General features: G+C 41.0%; 1 protein-coding gene across 2 annotated transcripts in view; it reads right to left on the bottom strand.

Annotated features, from left to right (window-relative positions):
* Positions 1–8,063: 8,063 nt before the first annotated feature.
* The window catches only part of TBC1D9 (TBC1 domain family member 9), a 139,407-nt gene continuing 121,636 nt past the window's right edge, over positions 8,064–25,834 (bottom strand). For both annotated transcript variants that reach the window (XM_039479184.2, XM_074396886.1), the window contains exons 16-21: positions 21,542–21,782; positions 15,939–16,004; positions 15,062–15,148; positions 11,626–11,700; positions 11,427–11,530; positions 8,064–10,221 (exon numbers count right to left, since the gene is read on the bottom strand). In XM_039479184.2, the coding sequence (XP_039335118.1) occupies positions 9,499–10,221; positions 11,427–11,530; positions 11,626–11,700; positions 15,062–15,148; positions 15,939–16,004; positions 21,542–21,782 (1,296 nt within the window). In that variant the 3' untranslated portion in view covers positions 8,064–9,498. The remainder of the gene's footprint in view (positions 10,222–11,426; positions 11,531–11,625; positions 11,701–15,061; positions 15,149–15,938; positions 16,005–21,541; positions 21,783–25,834) is intronic.

The raw sequence follows: 25,834 nt of genomic DNA, 5'->3' as shown, positions 1-25,834 counted from the left end.
ACTACAACTCCTTTATCAGGAGGAGAGGCACTTGCTCCAAGCCGGCCACACAGCGTATGCCCTTTCAGGCAGGACGCCACCTCCTGGATCTTTGTTTCTTGTCATGGTCTGGCTGTTTTCCCATGTACTGCTTCTGTTCTGTGACTGTTCTAGGCATTCCTCCTACTACAAACTACTATATGGTTATATAGAAGGATTCTATAAATCAGCAGTAAATGTGTCAGTACAGCTCCGATTACAATACCTATATGATTATATAGAAAGATGATATAGAACTAAGTATGCTAGATATATGTAAGCAGTAAGTTATACTTCAAGTACTAATTCTACAAACTAATATATGATTATATATGAAGGATTATATAAAGGAAACAGCTGAGCAATAACGCTATAAACGAAGATATTCTTCAGGCACTACTTGTGCCTGGGGTCTGGACAGTTCTCCTTCCTCGGTGCCCATGGGGGGTGTTGCCAACAGAATATACTGTAATACCTTGAATATTTTTGGTTCTTTACCTGTTAGAATACCAACCAGTGTTGAGAAATAGTATATAGAGCATAGGTAGTGACTGATCATAAACTTTCTTATATGCTTGTCTATTATCCCATAGGAAGGTGGGATGCTGAGAGGCTTGCAACAGAGGAAAACATGATTACATTAGTTTTCAAAAGATCACATAAGCAGTAGTTTAAAAGAATAACCAGGGAGTGTGAGACGAAGGACTAGGGGCAAAAAATAGGCAACAATCCAGCAATCTTTGTTGCAATCCAAAAAGTTTGTTTCGAACGCTTGGTACAGACATTCACATATACATAGGAAAGTGTGACATGATGAATTTACAGACTTGACCATTTCTGTCTTGCTTGCCAACAATTCGAAGAGCAATTATATCACACACAGATTGACAAACAGCTGAAGGGCCATTTTGAATGATTGCCTTTCAGTCTATCTTTGATGCAGTTAGGTTGATTCCATGTCTTTGCTATTATGAACAGACTGGATAGAGAAAAATGTGATACATATGCATCACGGAATACTATGCGCCCATAAAAAAGAATGAGATCATATGTTTGCAGGGACATGGATGGAGCTGGTGGCCATCATCTTTAGCAAGGTAACATGGGACCAGAAAGCCAAATACTGTATGTTCTCACTTATACGTGGGAGCTAACTGATGAGAACACATGGACGCATAGAGGGGAACAACACACACTGGGGCCTATGAGAGGGTGGAGGTTGGGAGAAAGGAGAGAGTCAGGAAAAATAACAAATGGTACCAGGCTTAATACCTGGGTGATGAAATAACCTATACAACAAACCTCCATGACACAAGTTTACTTATATAACAAAGCTGCACATGTACCACTGAACTTAAAAGTTAAAAAAAAAAAAAAATAGAAAATGAATGACTGCCTTCTGGTTACTGAAAGCAGACCCAGTTAAGGAAATTTTTAGAGTTGCCAAGGTCAGGTACTATAAATACATATGTAAGATTCCATCAGAGCACCAACCTCTGAGTTCTCCCTGTGGGTCACACTTTGGGCAGTTGGATCATCAGATACTGAGGAAAGGTGTCAAGAAGAAGCAAGATGCTCATAGCCTACAACAAGCCAAGAAATGTTTTTTGTTTGTTTGTTTGTTTGTTTATTTTTTAGTAAAGAGCAATCAATCTCCTTTTTTATGTGAAGGTAATAGGATTGATACAGTTGCGTAAGGATAACCTATACAAATACAGTCTGGAGTGCAGAAGATGATAAATATGAATATATAAACCTAATAAAACCCTCCTGAACCTATCACCAGATACAAAAGTGGTCTAAGGCATTATAGCTGAGAATAGACCGAGGAGCAGAGATTGAATGGTGCTTATAAAAAAATAATGGATAGGGGCTGGGTGCAGTGGCTTAAGCCTGTAATCCCTGCACTTTGGGAGGCTGAGGTGAGTGGATCACCTGAGGTCAGGAGTTTGAGGCCAGCCTGACCAACATGGTGAAACCCCATCTCTACTGAAAATACAAAAATTTGCCAGGTGTGGTGGTGTGCACCTGCAGTCCCAGCTACTCGGGAGGCTGAGGCAGGAGAATTGCTTGAACCTGGGATGCAGAGGTTGTAGTCAGTTAAGATCATACCACTGCACTCCAGCCTGGGTGACAGAGTGAGACGCCAACTCAGAAAAAAAAAAAGGTCTTATAAGCAATTGGGAGGAATCAAGAATGGCATACTTTTCTGGCATCAGTCACTAGATGGACATTGCTGTTATTAATTAACTAAGAAATAATAAAGGGACGCTTTATGGGGAGATAAGAGTCCAGTTTTTGAAGTGCATATGATAAGTTCAGGAAGTGAGAGCATTGCTATGCCTCTTTTGTTCAATACCACTGCTGTTATTAGCACATGGCACAGAGCCTGAAACACCCAAGGCACTTAATACATATGGGCTAAGTGAAACAGTTGCAGAGAGAAGCCTGAGCTGACTTAGTGTCTGGGAGTCAAGAGTAGACAGGGGTTGGCATTATTGAAGTGGGTGCGCTCATTCAGGGCAAGCAATGAGAAAGGAGCACCTTGGGAAGATCCTTGTGGTGTCCATCATGTAAGAGGCGGGCAAAGGAAAGCAGCCCAGGAAAGCTCATGGTGAATTTATTAGAGAAACAAAGGGTATTGTGAAGATATTGGTGTCACAGACACCCTGAAAAGGAGGACAGAATTTTAACAAGAGAGTGTCACAGATGTAAATGTCACAGAAAGAGGAGTAAGTTAAGAATCAGGATCTGTTGGAGTTAGCAATTAGGAAACCATTGTTGCCCTCAGCAAGTGCAGTTTCAGTGCAATGGTAAATCCATGCTGAAGTGAACTAAGTTAGACTGGAAGTGAAGAAACAGAGGTAGCAAGATAAGACCGCTCTTTCATGTTTGACTGTGATGCAATTAGATAAATCAATAACTAGTATGTTACAAAGTTAAAGGATTGAGTAAATATTCTCATAATCTGAGGCTATGGTGAAGAAGAAGATGTTGAAGATAAAAGAGGTTCAAGAGTGCTGAGTTTTCCTCCAAGGTGGAGGAAGGAGAAAATAGATTGCAGGTGCAGACACATTTGCACTTGAGGGGCTCAGAGTTGAGAGTTGCAACTGATAGCTCCAATTAATTCTGTTAACTGAGAATCAAATGTTCATCTAAGAGGAAGCAGGCATGGGATTAGGGGGTTCGACAAGACTAGCAAATAATTACAATAGCTATTTGGGGGTTAGGAAGATTGGATCAGGGACATGGAACAATCATGGATTGGTAATTGGCATTCGGGACCTATCCGAAGATAAAAATCATAAAATTGGAGTAGTACAAATCTATATCATGTAGTTTTTTTTCTCCTCTAGCAGTGTCTGCTATTCAGCAGCCCAGGTGTGAGTGAAAAAGGCAGATGATTATAGTGATACATGATTTAGGGTTTACAGAGTAACCACCGCAGAGGGCAGATGGCAGATGCAGAGGATGCGGGCAAATTGAGTGGAGAGAGCTGAAAAGCTAGTGGTGGAAGAGATGACCACAGGATCATATCTGAATAGGAAAATCATCGTGAGACATCCTGGATTAATAGATTCCAAGGACTAGAAGTACCATAGGCAAATGTCCTGGGAATGACAGAGCTGAAAAGTTATGACTTCATATTTCTAAGATACAGCAGGGGATGGAAAACCACAGTAATCTGGGAAATCAAGGTTAAAGTGTTGTCTGGGTTCTCAGTTGAGATGTAGAAGTTCCCTGAATGGTAGCAAAAACTGGGGCAAAGAGAAAATGTATGAGCCAGATGCTAAAATATTTTGTGAATATCCAAGAAGGCCTGGGAAAACCCAGAAGGATGGTTGATGTGGTGGAATAGAGGAGGGCAGCAATTCTTTGACATGCCTCTCATTGAGAGGTAGGATCCATCTCCCTTTCTGAGTCTGACCTGGCCGGTGCCTGCTTTGACCATTAGGTTATGATGGATGTGCTCCTCTGCTTCTTCTAGGCCCCAGCAGTTAGGGTAGATGAAAAAGTCACCATCAACTCTTACGTGGGTTCCTGCAGTGACCTCCTAAGTGGTCTGCCTGCTTCTATCCTTGTGCTCCTACTTATTCTTATTATAGTGGCCATTATAGAATTATGTTAAAGCCTCGATCCGGTCTTGTCTCTTCTTGGCTCTGAACCCTTCAGTGGTTGCTGTCCCCCTCAGAGTTAAGGGCCATCTTGTCGTTGGTTCCTTGTTACCTCTCTACCATCACTGCCCACCACCTCCCCTCACTCACTCTGCTCCATCCGCAGCTTCCTTGAAGTCCCTCAAGCCCACCAGGCACACTCCCACCTCAGGGCCTTTGCAGTTGCAGATTCTTCTGTCTGCAAAGCTCTTCCTCCAGTCATCTGGTCTGCAGGGCTCGCTCCCTCCACTTTTACTAAACAGTCATCTTCTGTGTGAGGTCTTCCCTAACCAACCAATCTAAAATTTCACCACCTTCCCATGCCCAGCATTTCCAACCTTGCTTCCCCACAGTATTTTTTAATTGCATATGCCACTAACATTGTAACAGATACGGCACTTGCCTTTCTTAGAGTCTGTCTCCCGTATTAAAATACAATTTCCCTTAAGGACAGGGATTGTTTTTGGTCATTAGCATTTGCTGCTGTACTCTCAGTGTCTAAAACAATATCTCATTTAGTAGGTGGTCAATAGTCACGAAATGAATGAATTCACCAGATCTATTCTAGGACTCAAAAGACGATTTCCAGGCCAGCCCTAGGATGCAGCACGAATCTAGCTGATACTTTCTCCTTCAGGTATTCTAAGAGCTACCGGATTGAGCTTTGCAGAGTTCTTCTGGCCTCTCTGTGAAGGGTAAGGGGAGGAAGTAGTTATGAATCCAGGAACCCCTAATAATCTACAGCTTGGCCCTCTGCTGTCTGCCTCTGGCTGCCGTGCAGACCTGTCTCCTGGGCAGCTGATTGTATTAACAAAGCCCACAGAAAGAGAATCCTAGTCTTAGCCCACTCTACTCGCTAGTGTCTAACGACAAATTCCTTTATCTTACTCCCATGCTTTCCTTTTAAAAAATTAGACTGTCAAGAGTATGTTAAACAAAAGGCACAGGGCCTTAAACATTATGTAAAGGAGTCATTTTAAGGCAGAAAATAGTATGAACTGCTTTGTACTCAACACATCAATTGTTATTCTTTTCAGGTTAAAAGTTGAATCTGTAAAAAAAGAACCTTTTTACAGGATGAATACACAACCAGAGGAGCCCTTAACCAGAGGGAGGTGGAAATCAGGCAGCTGCAAAAACATCCACTTCAGTTTCCCTGTTAGATTCAAGAAGCAGAATCTCTTTGACTTCAGGCTCCTAGACAAAGCTTCAGCCGGAGACCAGACCAATGCTACTCTACCGAGATCGGGAGGTTCCTCTTGAGTCTCTGGGGCCAGGAAAGTGAGGAAGTTCCCACCACCCTCCCCAAAGACGTTTGTCCTAAAGAGGGCAGGCTGCAGGAGTTGCCCTGTGCCCAGCAGCCAGGGTGCTTGGCCTGTGTCACCTTGGTGGGGTCGAGGCTGCTGTTGGGACATGAGCCTCCTCATTGCCTGTGGCTCTCTTCGTGGTACTACCACATAGCTTATTCTGCTCCTCCCTAGAATCAGCTTCAAAGTAGTGCTGAAGCAGTGATATCCTCAGACCTGTGGTTTCTCTGGCATCATCCCTTCCCTGCATCCATGCTCTGGATGGTTTGCTTTGTTCCTTTTCTGTAGCAATAGCTTTCTCTTTTGCTTATTGTTATATGAAAACTCCACTGAGGCCAGGACCCAGCGCTCTGGAGCGGGAAACTCACTGGGATATAGACACTGAGCGCTTCATCTGCACTGGTGTCATTCATTATTACATTAGTATAGGAAGGACGGACACAGCTGGGGATAAAGTGGCCAGAGAAGATGATACTGGCCAGGCGCGGTGGCTCATGTCTGCAATTCCAGCACTTTGGGAGGCCGGGGCAGGTGGATCACTTGAGGTCAGGAGTTTGAGACCAGCCTGGCCAACATGGTGATACACCATCTCTACTAAAAATACAAAAATTAGCTGGGCATAGTGGCAGGCACCTGTAATCCCATCTACTCAGAGGCAGAAGAATTGCTTGAACTCAGAAACAGAGGTTGTAGTGAGCTGAGATCATGTCATTCCACTCCAGCCTGGGTGACAAGAGCAAAACACCATCTCAAAAACAAACAAAAAAACAAAAACAAACAAACAAACACAAAACAAAACAAAAAAACCAGGGAAGATGGTAAATCACAAGTTGAAATCAAAGAGAATAATTCATGGAGACACAAAAGTACATAACACAACCATGAACAACTAGAAATGTGCCGCCTGTCTTCTGGAAGTTGACTGAGGGGAAAATGATTCTCCCAGGCTGTTCTTCTGACATATCAAATGAGCTGACGAGCCTATTTGTCTCAAAGACTAAGCTGGAAATTTCAACTCAAGGGCTCAGGCTCCTCTATGTGCATCCTTTAGAAGTAAACACAGACTAAAACCTGCCATTATGCAATATATTGCTGCTGTGATGAAAAGCACTATGATGTGCTTGAAAGAATAAGGACAAGATTGCAACAATTCTCAGCATACTGATAGAGACATAGGCTTTCAGAGAGATGAGCTGCTCATTTACTGTCTCTTAATGATATGAAAAATCCTGGCCCCTCTTCTTTATCCAGAGCTACACATTTAAGCACACTATTTCCTGCTCAATGCTGTCTTTGATTTTGGCAAAGTACAGATGGGCAAGAGTATTAGATTTTTCAGTTATTTCTTGAGGAATATTTAAGATATCAAAGACAAAAACACATGGAATCATGTGTAACAATCTTAGAGTCCAATAAATGACTAGTTACTTGATTAAACCAAACAGCATTATAGCGTGCTAGTAAGGATTAAACAGAGGAATTTTCACTCATTACTTTACACGGAATGAGTCTTACTTTGTTAACTTTTATTTTAGGTTCGGGGGTACCTAAGAAGGTGTTATATAGGTAAACTATTGTCATGGGGGTTTGTTGTACAGATTTTGTCACCTGGGTACTACGCTCATAACCAATAGTTATTTTTTTTATGCTCCTCTCCCTCCACCCTCAAGAAGGCCCCAGTGTGTGTTGTTCCCTTTTCTGTGCTCATGTGTTCTCATCATCTAGCTCCCACTTACAAGTGAGAACATGTGGTATTTGCTTTTCTATTCCTGCATTAGTTTGCTAAGGATGATGACCTCTAGCTCCATCCATGTTTTCACAAAAGACATGATCTTGTTATGGCTGCATAGTATTCCATGGTGCATATATATCACATTTTCTTCAATTTGTCATTGATGGGCATTTAGATTGATTCCATGTCTTTGCTATTGTGAACACTGGTGCAACAAACATTCATGTGAATGTGTCTTTATAACAGAATGATTTCTATTCCTCTGGGTATATCCCCAGTGATGGCATTACTGGGTCGAATGGTAGTTCTGTTTTTAGCTCTTTCAGGAATTGCCACACTGCTTTCTACAATGGTTGGACTAATTCACACTCCTCTCAACAGTGTATGTATTTGTGTTCTATTTTCTCTGTAACCTTATCAACATCTTATCAGCATCTGTTCTTTTTTGACTTTTTAATGATAGCCATTCTGACTTGTGTGAGCTGGCATCTCATTGCGGTTTTGAAGACAGACATGCAACCAACAAGCATATTTTTAAAAGCTCAATATATAATTCTATCAAGACAGTTGAAGGTGAGCAAAAAAAAAAAAAAAAAAAAAAAAAAAAAAAAAAGCTCAGTATCATTGATCATTAGGAATAAGTATTTTAAGTTAGATAATGGATAACAATTCTATTCCTTATTTTAAATGTAGTCATTGATATATTGCAAATTGTATTTGTCTCTATATGTTTCCTTGTAAAATTTATTTACTTAATCAAAATGGTTGTCTAATACAGTTTCCCCTGCAAGAGTTGTCAAAGGAATAATGTTATTGCCTTAGGCAAGAACTCAAGCACAAAGATAATCCATATCAGAGTATTTGATGTATTTTATTTGTTCACATTTAGCCTATTTGAGGTTAGCACTACTTCATTTGACAGTTTAAAAATCATCCTGTAAACAGAATAAAAAACAACAGCAGCAATAGCAAAAACAAGGGGACAATGTATAATAAAATAAAGGAATGTGTTGAAAGGAATATTTGAAAGCAGCAAAGGAAATGAGACCATGATTATGAATTCAACATTAAGAAAAAAAACTGTCCAACATCTGTAAAAAGCAAAATCATAACAGTATAAAAAAGAAGCAAGAATTCAAAGTGCAGGTGTGCTAGTTTTCATTTCCACATCCATTCAGGAAATAGAGCATACTATTCTTTTATATAAAGTGACAAGTTCTGTTTTTCAAAACATTCAGTTACATTACCTTGCAGATTTTTTTTCAGTTTACATGATCTCTACATTGACTTAATGGAAAGATGGTCATATGCAATATGTGGTATAAATTTCTTCAATCTATGGAGAATACAGAAACGGTAAAGTTGACTGTTTTAGTTTTTGCTTTATTTGTAGTAACAAGAAGCTAAACATCCAGTATCAGAGGCATCAGTACTTTTACTCTTTCAAAAACAAAAGCAAAGCAAAAACAAAAACCTATCATAAGCCCTCTGTCTTTGCTGCCACTTTCAGATTCTCTGTGACAAAAGACTGTTACTTTTTACTGAATTCTAATGAGTTGACATAAATAATCAGAACAATTTCTTAAATGCAAAATTTGTCTGGTATCTGTCTAAACTGATTAAATACAAGTGTTATTCTGGCATCATGTAAAAATCACTTACACTTTCATAACTGTTTAGACCCCCCAATGTTTTCCCTTTCAAAGGGAACATCTGTGGAATATGATTTTGAATAGAGGACTTTTATGAAATAGATTTCAAATCTTAAAAATATTTTTAATACTTCCTAAAGTGGTGTAGGATTTACCGCTGCTGACCAATGCCTTCCATTTAAGATCAGTCTTGCATTTGTGGCTTTTCATTTTCCTTCTAGCTCTAATTTTATTTAAAAAGCCGGAATACACAAATGACTGCTGCCTTACTTAGCATTAAACGGTACTATTTTTTAAACCATGTATACAGATCAACAGCAAGATTAGTAAGTTATAATACACACATATCACTGACAAATTCATCTTTTTGTTTTTTAGAATTCACTAAATAAACTGTATTCTGGTAAATCCCCTCCCCGCAACAAGAGTGTACTGTACCTACATTGAGGTGTTTAAATATTTCTCCAACAGTTTTCATTGTATTACATTATGAAAACACTAGGCTTCAAGCCAGGTACTAATAAATATTTAATTTAAAAGGAAGAAAAAAAAAAAAAAAAAAAACCCAACACAGAAGAACATAAAAAAGCCCCTCCCCTCCCTCTCCTCCCGCTCCCCCGGGGAAGGCGCACGTGTCAGCCCGACATGGCTGAAATTTCGTAGTCACTGGCCGAGGTGAGGGGCTTGCCCATCATCCGGATGTTTTTTGCACTGGTAATCCTGGCCATCATGCACACGGGCTTGTCAAAGTACTTGACCAGGGCAGGCTCAGTTAAGAGGGAGGCCAGGAACTGCTCGAAGGTGATGGCCCAGTCCCGGTCCAGGCTGGTGCTCCGGGGCAGTGCCGCCGTGCCCTGGCCGCTGCGCACCAGGACGGTGTCCTCTCCGATGTCCTCGCAGTGCAGCTTGTCCTCCTCGTGGGAGCCGGCACTCAGCACCGAGTATGAGGACATGGAGCTGTCGTCCTTGGTGTCGTCGTCAGAGATCAGCATAGAGGAGCAGGCCCCGTTGTCCCGGGGCGAGGAGTCCTCCAGCTTGATGTCCTCCATCTGCCCTCCGAGGGAGTGCTCCTCGCTGTCGGCAGGCAGGCTGGCCGGCAGGGGCTCGACGGACTCCACCACGTAACGCTGGCCTGGCCCTTTCTTGGGGAAGATCACGCCTGGGATGGCCTGGTGGCAGGATGGTCCGCTGCCTCCGCTCCCGCCCTCCTTTGCAGGCTGGGGGACGAACAGCTTGCCGACCTCCCCAATCTCCAGCAGGAGGCTGGTCACCGCAGCGGTGGCATGGTATAGCTCCTGCTCATTGGGGTCTTCGCTGAACATGTTATACATTGTCTTACACAGTTCAATGAACTGCCCCTGAAGAGCGATTTGGAAAAACACAAAGAATGTGAAATCTTGAGGGAGCAGAGAGGCAGGACTGAAATGGACTGAAAAGCCATTTAAATGAGAACGCCTAAAGATCCCTAGGCTGGATGGATATGTTTAAAGTCTTATTGATGTTTCCATTTAAAATTTTTCTTTTTGAGACAGGGTCTCACTTTGTCACCCAGGCTGGAGTGCAATGGTGCACTCACTCATGGTTCACTGCAGCCTCAACCTCCTGGGCTCAGGTGATCCTCCCATCTCAGACCCTCAGGTAGCTGGGACTACAGGCACATGCCACCATGCTCTGCTAATTTTTGCATTTTTTTTTTGTAGGGAGGGTTTCGCTATGTTACCCAGGCCTAGTCTTGAACTCCTGGGCTAAGCAATCCTCTTGCCTTGGCCTCCCAAAGTGCTGGAATTATAGGCATGAGCCACCATGACCAGCCTATTTTACCATTTTTTTAAATTTGAAATATTCAAACATCTATGAAAGTTGGAATAAAAAAGTAAACATCCATGTACAGATCACCTAGAGTCAAGAAGGACTATGTCATACATTTGTCTCAGTAACTATTTTCTTGTTCTCTTTTTCCTTTTTGAAGCATCTTAAGGACATCTGAGACTCATCTCTTTTCACATGTACACACTTCAGCATGTACCTCAATTTTTCCAAGGTTAGCTCCAATCCCTCCTCCTACAACACATCTGCCATCTCCCTGGACAAAAGTAACGCTTTCGGTCTCCACCCAGATGACTTCTGTCCTTCGATTATGAAACTTAGCATTTTCATCCTATGTTACAATTATTTATATATATATTTTTCCTCATTTCACCAGCTTTTTAAGGAAAATGTGTCAAGACATCTTTGTAGTTAAGCACAGTGATTTGAAAACAGCATGTGTTTGTCTTTCGGGTATCTGAGGGTATTTTTAATGATTGGAATAAGATGCATAAATTCTCAAAACTGGATTGTTGTGGTTCATATTTTCTCTGGAAAAGTCATTTTCTCACAATGGAGCATATTTTTGATGCATAAATACATGCACAAAATAGGTTCAAACAGATACTAATTAACTGCCCCAAAGTTATTATTATTTTTGAGGGGGATTGATTCTACATTTATTGATGACTTTTCAGTCATAGAAAAAAGAGCATCCAGGTTTGAAGTCAGAATGATTTGAACTTTAAGCACTGACCTGGTTTAATTTGGGTAAATCCTTTGCATTCTTTGACTTAGATTTATTTTCTGGAGTCCAGAGTCTCAAATAATTACGATTTTCTTGGGAATTTGCTCTCTTCCCTGCAACCCAAATGTTAAGAAGTTAAGTGCTTACCGGCCAAAACCCAAGTGTGCAACCAGCAAGAAGGTAAACATATAGAAGAGACCATCCGTACCTTTGTCCGGCTTTAGGCTCACCGTAACGAAGCCATCATCTGCACCCTGTTTGCTTCTGCTGTCCAATCCAACAACTACCGAGAAAGAGTAGAATGTGATATAATATGACTATGCAGTTAGCATTTGTAGTGGAAAAGAGAAGACTATCTAAATAGGGTTGCCTAATTTAGCAAACAAACAATAAAACTCCCCAAACAAAATAAAGCATTCAGTTAAATTTCAATTTCAGATAAATAATTTTTGGGGGGGATAAGTATAACCCTGACATTACAGGAGACATACTTATACTAAGAAAATTATCTTTTATCTGAGATTCAAATTTTATTGCATGTCCCATTATTTTATCTGACAACACACTCTCTAGATAAAGGACCGCCACCGAATTCTTTCTCACAGCCTGGGTTCAGTGTACAATTAAAAATTAATGGAGGCCGGCGGGTGTTGAACAATGAGAACACATGGACACAGGGAGGGGAGCACTACACACTGGGGTCTGTTGGGGGGAAATGGGGGAGGGGCGGGGGGTGGGGAGGTGGGAAGAGATAGCATGGGGAGAAATGACAGATACAGGTGAGGGGACGGAAGGCAGCAAAGCACACTGCCATGTGTGTACCTATGCAACAATCTTGCATGTTCATCACATGTACCCCAAAACCTAAAATGCAATAAAAAAAAATAAATAAATAAAAAATAAATAAATAAATAAATAAATAAATAAATAAATAAAAATTAATGGAGGGCCAAGTGCTGTGGCTCATGCCTGTAATCCCAGAACTTTGGGAGGACGAGGTGGGCAGATCACTTGAGGTCAGGAGTTCAAGACCATCCTGGCCAACACGGTGAAATACTGTCTCTACCAAAAATACAAAAATCAGCTGGTCTGGGAAACTACAGAAAAACTCTGTCTCAAAAAACAAAAAAATTAATGGGATGATGCCACATAGTCTTCAGTATTTAAAAAATGGTAGTACCCCAATGAATGTTAATTTCTCTCCTCTCTTTTCTACATTATCATTTAACTTTGCATATATGAGACTGATTTTTTTTTTTTTTTTTTTTTTTTTGCCATTCCTGCAAAAGATCACTTTCAAGGAAATTAAAATCTATGTTCGTAGACGAGAGGAAAAAAATTTTTGCTAAAATATTATGTGCTATAAAACTGCTTCAGATTTATAATTTGGTACTTCAAAAATATGACTTTTAAGGAACCCACTTACAACTGTTCTGTCTTCTTAAGACATTACAGAGCACATAGGGACTTCAAAACAGAGAGGTGTAAATGCTCTCAGCTTCCCATGCAGTTTGTCGGCTGTTAGAGTGTATTGCAGCACTTCTTCAACCACCCAAAACTGGCTGGTCAGCCAGAGATGTGGCCTTTACTATATTATGTGTCAAATTACTTTCAGCAGCTTTTAAGACACAGTGAGGAAGGTGTACTATATATTGTTGGGAAATTCGTCTCCTCTTAATGTTGAAAATGATTTAGGAAACAAGTGAATATTTAAAAATATTTAATGTATAGTAAATCCATGCCATGGATATTGTATAGCCATTTAAAAGCCACGTTTTCAAAGAAATTTTAATGACCAAGTAATATTCTCAATGGATTTTAAGTAAAAAAAAAAGCAGGATACAAAACTGTATAGGCAGTTTGAATCCCAGTTTTATATATATCTGTGGTGTGTGTGTGTATGTGTATAATTTGAATAAAAAACTAAAATGAAATATTTCAAGGTTATTAGTTATCTTTATATGGTAGGATTCTAAGACAGCTTTGGCTTAGTTAATATATTTTTCCTAAATCTTAAAAATTTCCATACAAAGCAATAGTGCCTTTGGCCTTGGGAAACCTTCAAAAAGCATCTTTCAATGATATTACATGCTATTGGCATGTGACCCTTCCATTCAATGACATTACACGCTATTGGCTTGTGACCTATCCTGAAGTATTTCTAAAACAAGAGAATCCCTTTCTGAGATGAGTGTCTACCAAGAAACATGTGGTGAACACTTCGTAGCCAGAATGTGACTGCTAATGATATTAGGTTGGTACAAAAGTGATTGTTTTTGCTATTACTTTCAATATATAATATTTTTTTGCTATTACTTTCAATATATAATATTAAGAATACGTAGGATCACTAAGGCACTAAGCAAAAAGTCTTATTACATTATATTATTAGGTCTTGACTACACTCAGTATGATAGCTATAATCTCCATTCTCCACACAAGCAAACTGAGGCTCACACAGGAACCTGCCTGCACTCACCTAGATAACAATATATATAGCTAGTGTTCTGTCCAAAGCTCCCACCCTCAACTTGTATTGCCAGTCATAAGACTGAGCCTGGCTTACTCTCTCTACAAATATCACTTAGGTGCTTTTTGTAGAAAAAGCATGTTTACAGTGTGCCTATTTGGGGATGGCAGGTCTATAGTCTGCTTATTTAGGGAGGGCAAAACTTAAAAGGTAAAAGAACCCAGGAGAAACCTGCATTTACTTTTGGACTTAGATGAGTTGATAAAGTTGACCTAGTGATTTCTCTCCCCTCTTTTTAACTTGGCATATATGAGGCTGATTTTAGTGATGAATTAGAAGTAACTTATTGCAGTAGCAAGCTAAGAGATAATGCTAGATTAATGTAAGACAAAACAGTATGTGACTTAATACATAAATTTGGAGACATATACGAGCTAAATCACATCTTTGTAGACCTATCATCCACAGAGAGCAGGGATAAGCATAATTCTTCCACAAAGGACCAGACAGTGAACATTTTGGGCTTTGTAGGCCACACTGTCTCTGTTTTAGCCACTCAATTCTGCAGCATGGAAACAGCCATAGGCAATACATACATAAACGAGCTTGGCTGCCTTTCATCAAAACTATTTATAGGCACTGAAGTTTCAATTTCATATACTTTTCATGTGGCAAAAATATTATTTTACTTTTGACTTTTAAAAACCATTTAAAAATGTAAAAAAAATTCTTAGTTCACAGGCTATAAAAAAATAGGTGGTGGGCTAGATTTGGTCTATAGGCCATAGTTTGCCAACTTCTGTTATAGAGCAAACACAGATATAAGAGAATGCTTTCTGATAGAAATGCTAGTTCCAATTCTGGATGGCTGCCTAATAGGATAATATTCTTAACGAGGTTGACCCTAGCAGAGAGAAGGCAGCATAGTATATAGCTCTACAGGACATGAGTTTCCTAATCTACTGGGAAACAATGTACATGGTTCCTTCAGTGGGCTGAGGTACCTGCTGACGAGTAATTGTCTAATCTCAGAAGTTGGAAAAGAAAGTAACCAATTAGGAAACCATATTCACATACTTCTTTGATTGACTAGCTTTGGGGGCAAGTCTTTTTCCAAAAATGGAAGGCTCCGTAGAAAACAAATGTAATATCTTTGATGAGGAAAGTCACTTACCGTGTGTACATTCTGGGGTGATATCTTCAAAGAAGTACTGAGTTGCTTCAAAAGCAGAATCTGGCTCATCTTGGTCAGAGGATGGCTCTATGGAGGGGAGGAAACATATTGGTAGGGCCATAATCAGTGAAAGTATGCTTAATTATTAAATAAAATGACATAAGCGGGGATGAGAAGCTAAAGTTACAAAGGTGAGGTGGGGCCTTGAGTAGCTGCTGTCTCTAAACCTTAGTGGAGGGGGGTCACTCCCTTTCTAACTCCATCTTCCCTTTTAACAACCCCACACCAAAGTGTTCCTTTATATTTTCTGTTGTATGGAGAATTTTCCAAGTTGTATGAAATAATGCTTTATGAACAAAATTTTAGGAAATCGTATGCTGCAAAGAGAATTCCCAAATCTAGTTTTATCCTACCTCTATTGTTAGTGCCAATCTCATCTCATTTTTAAAAGTATTTGCTAGATAGATCCCAGCCAGTACCAACTTGTTTAAAATTGAACTCAAAATCTCACCGTTTTCCCCACTTGATCCTTCAGTGTTCCTACATTCATTCTCATTTTCTCTCTCTCTCTCTCTTTCTCTCTCTCTCTCTCTCTCTCTCTCCTTGTACCACAGGTGTTACAAGTGCCATTTATTCTTTCTCTTGCAGAAGCCTGCCTGCTCTTTTCTGTTACAACTTATCTTCACACAGGTGAATGACCATAGAATCAAGTGCATCCTGATTCAAGAACTTACACAAATTATCTTGGTTCAGTCAGTTCTTAGTGACTCATGAATGACTGTGTATATCAAAAAGAGGAAATCAGGTTATACCTAAAAAAGAGACTTCAGGCCAGCTCATGGTTACAGACACGTGCTGCTCCATGTAGCTCACTTACCAGGCAAGACGTGCATTTTGTACAGGAGTTTGAGCTTCTCTGTGAGGTCCCCATGGCATGCAGCACCTAGAAGTCATAAGTGCCAATGTGAAATGCATCACGTGTACTAGTCATCTCCAGGCCTAGTATTCCCCTAAAAAGTTTATTTCTTATAAATTCCTATCAAGACATTGTGTGCTGAAAGATCTGGCCAGGACCTATTTGGCTTAAGAGCTCAGGAACCAGGATGGTTGGTTTCAGATTCTCTGCATGTACTATGTACTCCTGGGAGAGTTAAACTCTACCTTGGTTTCCCCTCTGTAAGGTGAGATGGTACTAGAAGATTCTACCAGTGATCTTGGTGTCAGGACTCCAAAAATGTCAGAACTAAAGGTGTTAAAACATAGAAAGCACCTAGAATAGTGCCTGGCACCTAACAAACTAGCCTTATTAATGAGAAAGGTCACGTGACTGGGCCACATCATGTTAAATAACTATTCGAGTTCAGAAATAATTTCAAGATGTGTTTGATAACACTTCAAATTACTCCTTTTAGAAATTTTTTTAGTTGTTTTTGAGCTCCGAAGTATTTCCTTATTTTCATTTATCCTAACCTATCTGTCATTACATCACCATAGCTTCAATAAAAAAAAAAAAAAAATCCTATGGTTTTTCCCCTCAAAGTCCATATTTATTGCTAGAACCAGAAAATCCTTTGTAAATACATAGTCTCAGAGCACCTAAAGATAACTGAGATTTGGAGAAAGAAAAATAGGAATCATAGAATCTGGGCTGGAAAGGACCTTAGCGGTTATCTTGTCTGACCTTCCACTTAATATGGGATCTCCTCTCACACATCCCTGTGAGACAGGACTCCAGCATCTGCTGAAACATTCTCAAAGATGGGGAACTCAGTACAACCAGAGGCACTCCGTTCTGAGCTGTGTTCTTTAAATGCTCAAAGTTCTTCTGTAATTCTTACTTTGGTCTAATGACCTTTAACCTTCATAAAGTCTCAACTTTATGAAGTCTGTGAACGCCTCAAAATGCAAAATTTTTGGGGAGGCTGAGGTGGGCGGATCATGAGGTCAAGAGATCGAGATCATCCTGGCCAACATGGTGAAACCCCGTCTCTACTAAAAATACAAAAATTAGCCGGGTGTGGTGGCACGTGCCTGTGGTCCCAGCTACTTGGGAGGCTGAGGTGGAAGAATCGCTTGAACCCAGGAGACGGAGGTTGCAGTGAGCGGAGATCGCGTCACTGCACTCCAGCCTGGCGACAGAGCAAGACTCTGTCTCAAAAAAAAAAAAAAAAAGGAAAAGTTTATATATGTGCATGTGTTACTTTGGGGAAAGAAAATGTCCAAAGTCTTCATCAGATCTGAGTCCATGACTCAAAAATGGTTTAAACTATTCCTCTTTCTCTTATCCCACTCTTTAAAGCCAAACAGAATGGGTGTCTCGCCTCTTCCACGCAATAATCCTTCAGATCTTAGAACAGCTGTCCTGTCTTCCTCAAGATTATCTTATTGGGGCAACTTTATCTTCCCAGATGAGATCTCTCCAATTTTTTCAATTTTCTCATATGATGTGATTTGTATATCCTTCCCTATTATTATCTACATCCATCTTATGTGTTAATTTTTCAATCAATATTCCTCTGAAAGGAGTTCCAGAAGTCTCTTGGCCATGCCAGGGAATAGGGGAACTCTTCCTGACTCTTCCATTAGCATAGCCTAAATGTAGATTCAACTGTTTCACACTCACAGTGGAGTTTATTAATGATCGTATGGTTAACTAAACCTCCAGAAGTTTGCATGATTAATCAAACTAATCATGAAAATAATGAGACACTTATTAACCATCCACTCCATGTTAAGCCCTGTGCCAATGACTTCACATGTATAATCTCACTTAAATCTCATCATAATTCTATAAAATGGGCACAATTATGATTCCCACTTTATAGATAAGAAAAATTGGGCTTACTGAGGTTAAATAATTTGTTCAGGGTCATAAACAAGTAAGTGACAGGTCCAGGATTTGAATCTGGATTTGTCTGACTCTCAATTCCATGCTGGAAACCACTACTACAGTACATGCAGACATCCTAGCTAGTTCTTTAACAATTATTTCTTTAAATGTAGAACTTATATTTATCCTTATTTTTTTTTTCCAATCATTTTGTAACAGCGAAACAGCAAAAGAACATAACTAACGTAATTTTTGTTTAAGGGACCTTTACCTGCATGTAGGCTAGGATAATTTTAGAGCACTCAGATAATATACAAAAACAGCAATCATGTAGTTTTAAAAATTAACTCTGGAATAAAAGAAGAAGTATGCAAAAAACTATGTTTTGTTAAAGATTCAGCATTACAACCTGACCCAGACAAAGTAGTTCCCAACCTCCTGGGACTCCGGCTGGTGCCCAGATGTCTGCATTGTCTGTCACCTCTTAATGCCAGCTGCTTCTCATGCCCCTGCCCTGAACATAAAAAGAGCCTAAAATCTGTACTGACTTAAGATGGTAGTTTAGGAGGCTAGTCTGCCATTTTCTTGATTTGCTGGCTTTCAGAATAAATTTGCTTTTCTTCCCACCCAAGAAACTCTTGTCTCTTGAGTTTTTCAAGTGGTGAACAGCCAAACCTGGGTTCAGTTACAATTTCTGCCTATCATAATTTTTAAAGACCTACTTTTGTCACCTAACATATAGACAGTCTCTTCCCCCTTAATGTGGCCCCACCCATTCAATAAGTAAGTGTTCTCTGCCTTCGTGGCTCAAGGTGTCTGCTGAGTCCAGTAGAGAATGAGTAGTAATCAGGGTGACAATCATAACCGACATTTTTTGAGCCACTCTTCTAGCAACTTTACTTGAATTGCTTCATTTAGTTTTGATGGTAACTGTCATGCAAATAAGGATGCAAACACAAAGACTCCAAATACTGGGCCCAAAGGCAGTTGAAATGAACTTATTACCCATCACACTTTTGGGCACGGTGTTCAGCCAGTTATACAATCACCAATTTCCACTGATAATAAATATTTATCCAATGACTGGCTTTATCATGGCTCATAATGCTACGTTTACAGGCTCTAAGTTCTAGCCATACTGTTTGAAAAAGAGGTACAGCTAATTTATGGCTTCTGACAGTAACCCCTCATTTCTAATTCCATAAAGACCATCTCTCTGTCCAGTAATTTCTAGCGGGATATCTCTGGGTATTGATATTAAAATTAGTGACACATGTTTTTCAGAATTCATTTTTTAGTTCTGCTGTCTTTTTGAGGTGGAGTCTCACTCTGTCATCCAGGCTGGAGTGCTATGGCATGATGTTGACTCACTGTAAACTCTGCCTCCTGGGTTCAAATGATTCTCGTGCCTCAGCCTCCAGGGTAGATAGGATTAGAGGCACCTGCCACCACCATGCCTGGCTGAATTTTTTATTTTTAGTAGAGACAGGGTTTCACCATGTTGGCCAGGATGGTCTTGAACTCCTGACCTCAAGTGATCCGCTCACCTTGGCCTCCCAAAGTGTTTGGATTACAAGCATGAACCAGGGAGCCCAGTCCATTTTCAAAGTTTCTTTAAACACAGAATTTCTCATTTCTGCTTGACTTGCCCATCTCCATAACTATAGCTGACCAACGTAACTGACAACAGCTCTGCAATCACATCTGAGAGTCCTCCCAGTAAGCTGGGGTATAGTCTACTTTTCTCAGGAACTCAACTGCATTCTGAAGTCTAAATACTCTTTCCCAATGTTTTCTCTATGCTGGACTTCAAGCCCCTTTTTCCCTGCTCAAAGATTTGAAGAATCTCTTTACTGGAGTTGACTGAATTTAAGTAAATCAAAATATTTTTGTTTATTTCTGTCACTTTCTACATGTAGAACCTGTTTTTTTCTTCTCCTCATTTTTGCCCAAAGGTATTTTTTTTAAAAAAATCTCTTTTTAAATGGATACCTATATGACAATCAGTAATTACCTTGGAAGTAAAAAAGGTTAGCATAGGGTCAAAGAGGTCTTTAGCATTATCTGTTTTGTTTCACTTTTCAAAAAAGCAGAATGTACTTATATGTCACTTGTGCAATTAAAAATTAATACCGCCTCCTTCCTCCTAAAAAAACACCCTTTTGTTATCCTCAGCATAGAGTAGTGAGAAAAGAATAAGCTTTCAGGACAGATAACCCTTGTTTGAATCCTGGGTCCGGCATGTATTAGCTGTGCCTCTCAGTTCAATAACAGATATTTATTGGTTTGCTAAAAGGTAATGTTCCAGTAAGTTACTTTAACTTCTCCAAGCTTCTATTTCTTTAGCTAAACATGGGGATAACAGTAGCAAGCAGGTAGGTAATGAAGTGTAATAGTAACAACACAAATTGTGCCTCTTGGGTACTTGGAATCAAACACAGAGTTTGTAGTTGCATGCCCTTAGACAAATTAAATGCACATAAATTGTGCACATAAAAAGCATTAGGGCAGTGCCAGGCACAGAGTAAATGCTGTATAAATGTCAGTTATCACCATCATTATTACGCCTAAGAGCTTTTGTTTCGATTAATACAGAAAAAGTTTCTAAAGTATCACAACAGTATCTGTACTCTAAATAAATGTGAGCTCTCCCATGTTCCCTCTCTTAAGCATATAGATGACTGCTTTATACAATTTTTGTTTTAACCTCAGGACCCTGCCTACATCCCTTCCCTTTTTAAAAAACCATCAGCTTCCTCTGACCTTTATGCCTTCTGGATATAACTCTGACAGATTAAGGACGTTCTTTGGAAATGTTGGCTCTATGCCTGACATTTTCTCTTTCCTTGGGTACTTCCTTTTAAAGAATATGGCCCAAGGTCATAGAGTAGCACAATTCAAATTTTTAAAAAATTGTTCTTCCTCATTCTGGCATAATGCCTGCTATACTCTCTACATCATGTCAGGTGGGCCACGCTCCACTGTCATGCAGCTTTTGCGCCCAGTTATAAAAGGAACAAGAGTCCAAAAGGCAGTCATATGTAGGGCAGTGAGTACGCCAGACAGGGAGCTGATGAGCAGCTGCCCTCATGCTGTGATGAGGTGCGGGGCGAGGCTGGGCCTGTTCCTGCTGGAAGGTCCCTCCTCCCAGGAAAAGGGAGAGAAAGACTTCCACTGAGGCCGCAGGGCTGCTATGGTGCTCCTTTATTAAGAACATTTCGTAATGTTCTATGAAACTATGAAATTACATATAGTAAAATTTATTTTATTATGAAGTATGTTTTATGCAATTATATATAATGAAATACATTCAATAAAATATTCTATATAATTTTTTTTGGTCAAAGAAAAGCAATCCACCAACCCAAACATTTGTCTCTTGTAAAACTATCTCGGTCTATGGTTTCAGTGTTTATGCTGGCATTTCACTGTCTTGTGAATTCTCTACTAACATATTTTTAACTAGTGCTGAGGGCTGTCTGATGTAGAAGGCAATGATTTATCCATATACTATGTTCGTGAAAAACTCATGTTACAGTCAGTTTGCAAACCTCCACGTGTGCTTCTGCGGCTCTGAGGGCAGCATGGGGAACCCTGGGGCACACCTCCGTCATCCCATCCCAACTCATGCAACAGTACCACAGCCTTACTTAGCCCAGAGACGAACTCTCGGAAGTTAATCAAAGAGTCTCCATTTTCATCTAATAACTGGAACAAGCGGGAGGCCAGAACGTCAGAGTGAGTTCCACATGCCCAAGGAAAGAGAAGAGCAAACATCCCCTTGAACTGCTCAAAGTCAATGCGATACTGTTCGAGGTAGGGCAGGCTGGGGTCGTGCCGGTCCAGTGCGTTGCTGCTCCCGCCCCAGTAGCAGCTGGTAAGATGTTCTGCCTGAGAAAGAAAGAATGGATGATCACTGGGGAGTCTCTCCTGCAGCAGATACCAGAAAGAAAAGGCCTGTCCTCCAGTTTGGAAAGGGCTCAGGTCAGTCTGCCAATCTGTGTGGATCTCCTGGGGTTGGGCTATGGCCTCAAGGACCCCTCGGTCTCCCAGTTCTACACACACCTCCACTTGACCAGCCCTTCATCGCCTCCACCCCAACCATTTCTGCAGTTTACATCTGGAAGGTCGGCTTCAATTACTGGGTGTTGGTGAAGAAAGAAGGGGAAGCCTCCTCCTACCACATTCTCTTCCCCCTTACCTATACACTCACGTACATTTTAGAACTAACTCCCATAAAGAGGAAAAAAAAAATTTTAGCTTCAATAAATAGCATGCTACTTGAAAAAGACAGGAATTTAGGTAACGTGAACACCTTGTTTTTTAGGTGATGATGGTAAAGTCCAGACTTTATGCGGCTCACACGAGGTCAACCAACCAATTAGTTAAAGCAGAATCATGATGAGATTTTGGGTTTCTTAATTCCCATTTAATGTCCCATATATAACCCCTGCTTCCCTGCTCACCAAAATCACATAAATAAGATCATAGTCATACAGTATTCGACCTATACGTGTGTGGTCATCCAATTTCACACATCTGCAAAAGCTCTATTAAAATTATTAGCATAGGAGCCACTACAGTGAGCAGAATGGAGATCTGGACCCAACAAAGGGCTTCCTGTTCCTGGCCTTGGAAAAAATGCCGCCTCTCTGCTCATGAGGTAACAATGATTCTGGCAGCAATATCCATTCCCTTTTAGGAAGACCACACAAATAAAGCATGTGCTAGAAAGTTCTGAAAGAATGCCCTCACCCCCACACAGGCATTGTAGTTAACCCTGGGTGGCAGGTGGGGGAGAAAGGAGGAGCATAAAAAGGAGGACTTTATTTTTACTTTTTCTATATTGTATTGTCTGAATATTTTACTATAAGCATAAATAAATAAATATGGTAATAGAAAAAAAGCACCTCTGGTCAGGCACCGTGGCTCATTCCTATAATCAGCACTTTGGGAGGCCAGGTGGGAGGATCACTTGAGCTCAGGAGTTAAAAGCCTGGGCAACATACTGAGACCCTGTCTCTACAAAAAAAGTTTAAAAAGTAGTTGGGCATGGTGGCACATGCTTGTCTTCCTGCTACTTGGGAGGCTGAAGTGGGAGGATAGCTTAAGGCCAGGAGTCAAGTCTGCATTGACCTGGGATGGTGCCACTGCACTGTTGCCTGTGTGACAGCGTAAGACCCTGTCTCAAAAAAATCAATTAGGCCGGGCACAGTGGCTCACGCCTGTAATCCCAGCACTTTGGGAGGCCGAGGCGGGTGGATCACGAGGTCAAGAGATTGAGACCATCCTGGTCAACATGGTGAAACCCCGTCTCTACTAAAAATACAAAAATTAGCTGGGCATGGTGGCACATGCCTGTAATCCCAGCTACTCAAGAGGCTGAGGCAGGAGAATTGCCTGAACCCAGGAGGTGGAGGTTGCGGTGAGCCGAGATGGCGCCATTGCACTCCAGCCTGAGTAACAAGAGCAAAACTCCATCTCAAAAAAAAAAAAAAAAATCAGATAAATAAGAAGGGGAAAAAAAGCACTTTTGAAAATCTTTCTCTTTTCCCTAGAGGTTTTGAAAAAAGGAGTCAATTGTGAGTATGTTGTTCAACTTTGCTCTCCCTTAGAAAAGAATCAAAGAAGATCAATGTCTTTTCACAATTGTTTATTGGGAATTGTACTGAAAAAGCTAAAAAGAGGAGAAAAGGGAAGAGAGGAGGAAGGAGAGGTGGAGAACAGAACCAGTCAGGTTTTTTGCAAGGCAATCTTGAGAGAACAAAGGAAACTCTGTTGAAGTTCCTCAGGGATTGGGACTGCATTCCTGGCTGTGGGGTGGCGGCAGGGTGTGTCAGAGGGAGTGGGGCAGATGCTGAGCTCAGAGTGGCCAGCTGGGTTGAGCTGTACTCTGAAAGAGCATGAGTGTAGCCAGCAGCCCTCTGTGGGCAGCATGGTGTTGGTGATATACTCTGGGTAGGAGCCCCTTCACCTGAGTACGTCGGTTAACAAAGGTTACCCAAAGCATGTGCTGTTATCTAAGCACCCCAAGTAGCTCTGAAACTGGCCTGAGCATCAGTGCAGGCACTTTCATGGTGCTCACAACCAACAGGAGAAAACAGGCCCTTCAGGTCATCTCCGTTGTTCCTTGCTGAGAGCCCATAGGCCATCATCTGGGGACTATGGGCACAGAGAATGAATCAGAAGGGCTAATTTGGAAAGAGTTCAAGAGAAACTAGGGCAAAAGGTCCTGAATCACATTTTCCAGGAACTCTGCCTCAGGGTGCATTCTTTAACTTTTTCTCCTCAAGTTCTACCCAAAAGCCTGCGCAGTGAGCTCCTCAGGAGGAGGACTGCATCAGGCCTTTGTATCTCCAGAAAATACCCAAAAATGGGCTTAAAATTTTTTTTTTTTAAGAGACAGGGTCGCATTCTGTTGCCCAGGCTGGAATGCAGTGGCGTGATCCGGGCTCACTGCAGTCTCAACCTCCTGGGTTCAAGTGATCCTCCTACATCAGCCTCTGGGCTACAGACATGCGTCACCATGCCTGTCTAATGAAAAAAATACATATTTTTTAGTTATGGGTCTTGCTATGTTGCTCAGGCTGGTCTCAAACTCCTGGGCTCTAGTACTCTTCCCTCCCGCCTCAGCCTCCCAAGTACCTGGGATGACAGGCATGAGTGACTGCACATGGCTCTAGAAATTGGCTTTTTAAAGTACTAAAAAGTCTGGCAGGGTGACTGACACATAGGGATGACTCAATAAATGTTTGAGAAAATGAATGAAAGCCAACTGAAGTGTCACAATGACTCCACACAGTGTCCATAACGGAAGTTTTATCTTGGATTCTTTAGTAGAAGAGACTATCCCATGCCTGAACCAACTGAGTCTCAACTCTCTTCTGGGTCCTCAATAGAGCTGGGGAGCTTGTGTTGTCAACACACCCTTAGGGCAGAGTTTTGAGTATAAGAAAAGTTTGCTTTCTTCAGCATATTCTCAGGGTTCAAATGACACACCTGGTATCTGAAGATACACAGAACGGAGAGTGCAGCAGTGCCCAGGTTAAGATGTGGCTTCAGTGACTTCCAGATCTGGGACTTCTGCACAGACAGCCCTGGTCCTCCTCCTCCTGCTTTTCCCCGAGGTGGCCTCCTCTGTCCGCTGTCACAGCCCTTTCTTTTACCTGTTCATGCTGCCTCCAGCTGCTACTTCCACTTCCGTTTAGCTTCCCAGAGAATCCTGGCCCTGCCCCCATGCCCTGTGAAGATTTCTTCTGGTCGTGAGCATCCCTTAAAAACCTGATCTCAGTTACAGCACTGTTTTCTCCTTCCTTAAGTATCTCCAACTTACACTCCAGGGGCAATTAGCTACAGGTGCTTAACACGTATGAATAAAATATTCGTGAGCTGGCACACCACAGAGACTGCACCCTCAAGTGCCGGATGCAGGGGCACTGCTGTCCTCTCGCTAATAAGGCTGATGCTGCACCAAGCGCACCACCAACCAACCTGGATACCCGAGTGCTTCCATCTTTCTGTACCTTGGCTTCCTCATCGGAAGAATGCAGGGACAGTATTATATTGAGAACTGATCACTAATTAATCTCTGAATTCAACACACGTTTGGAACACCTACGAGGGCAGAGTCTCCAGTATTAGTACTATAGTAGTGTACTTTACCAAGCATAAATAAAACTGTGGTGCCCTCCAGAGGCCAACAGGTAGGGGGTGACATCAGCAAGAGCAGTCCTAAGCAACCACGTTTTGTGACTGCAAGAAATAGAATACCAGTGTTCAGCTCTGGTTTTTATGTTCGTTTCTATTTTCTCCTGTACTATCTTTGCAATTCTCAAAACAGCCAAATTTAGTTCTGACAGTAATTAGAAATTGTGATGAAATTGGCACCTACATAAAAGGCATCTTTTAAACATTTTTTCCTGTTGATTACCACTTTTTTTGTT

This window comes from Saimiri boliviensis, chromosome 3 (assembly GCF_048565385.1).
Source record: "Saimiri boliviensis isolate mSaiBol1 chromosome 3, mSaiBol1.pri, whole genome shotgun sequence".
NCBI lineage: Eukaryota > Metazoa > Chordata > Mammalia > Primates > Cebidae > Saimiri > Saimiri boliviensis.
The sequence above is the reverse complement of the archived record's forward strand: the minus strand, read 5'-3'. Positions and strand labels throughout refer to the sequence as shown.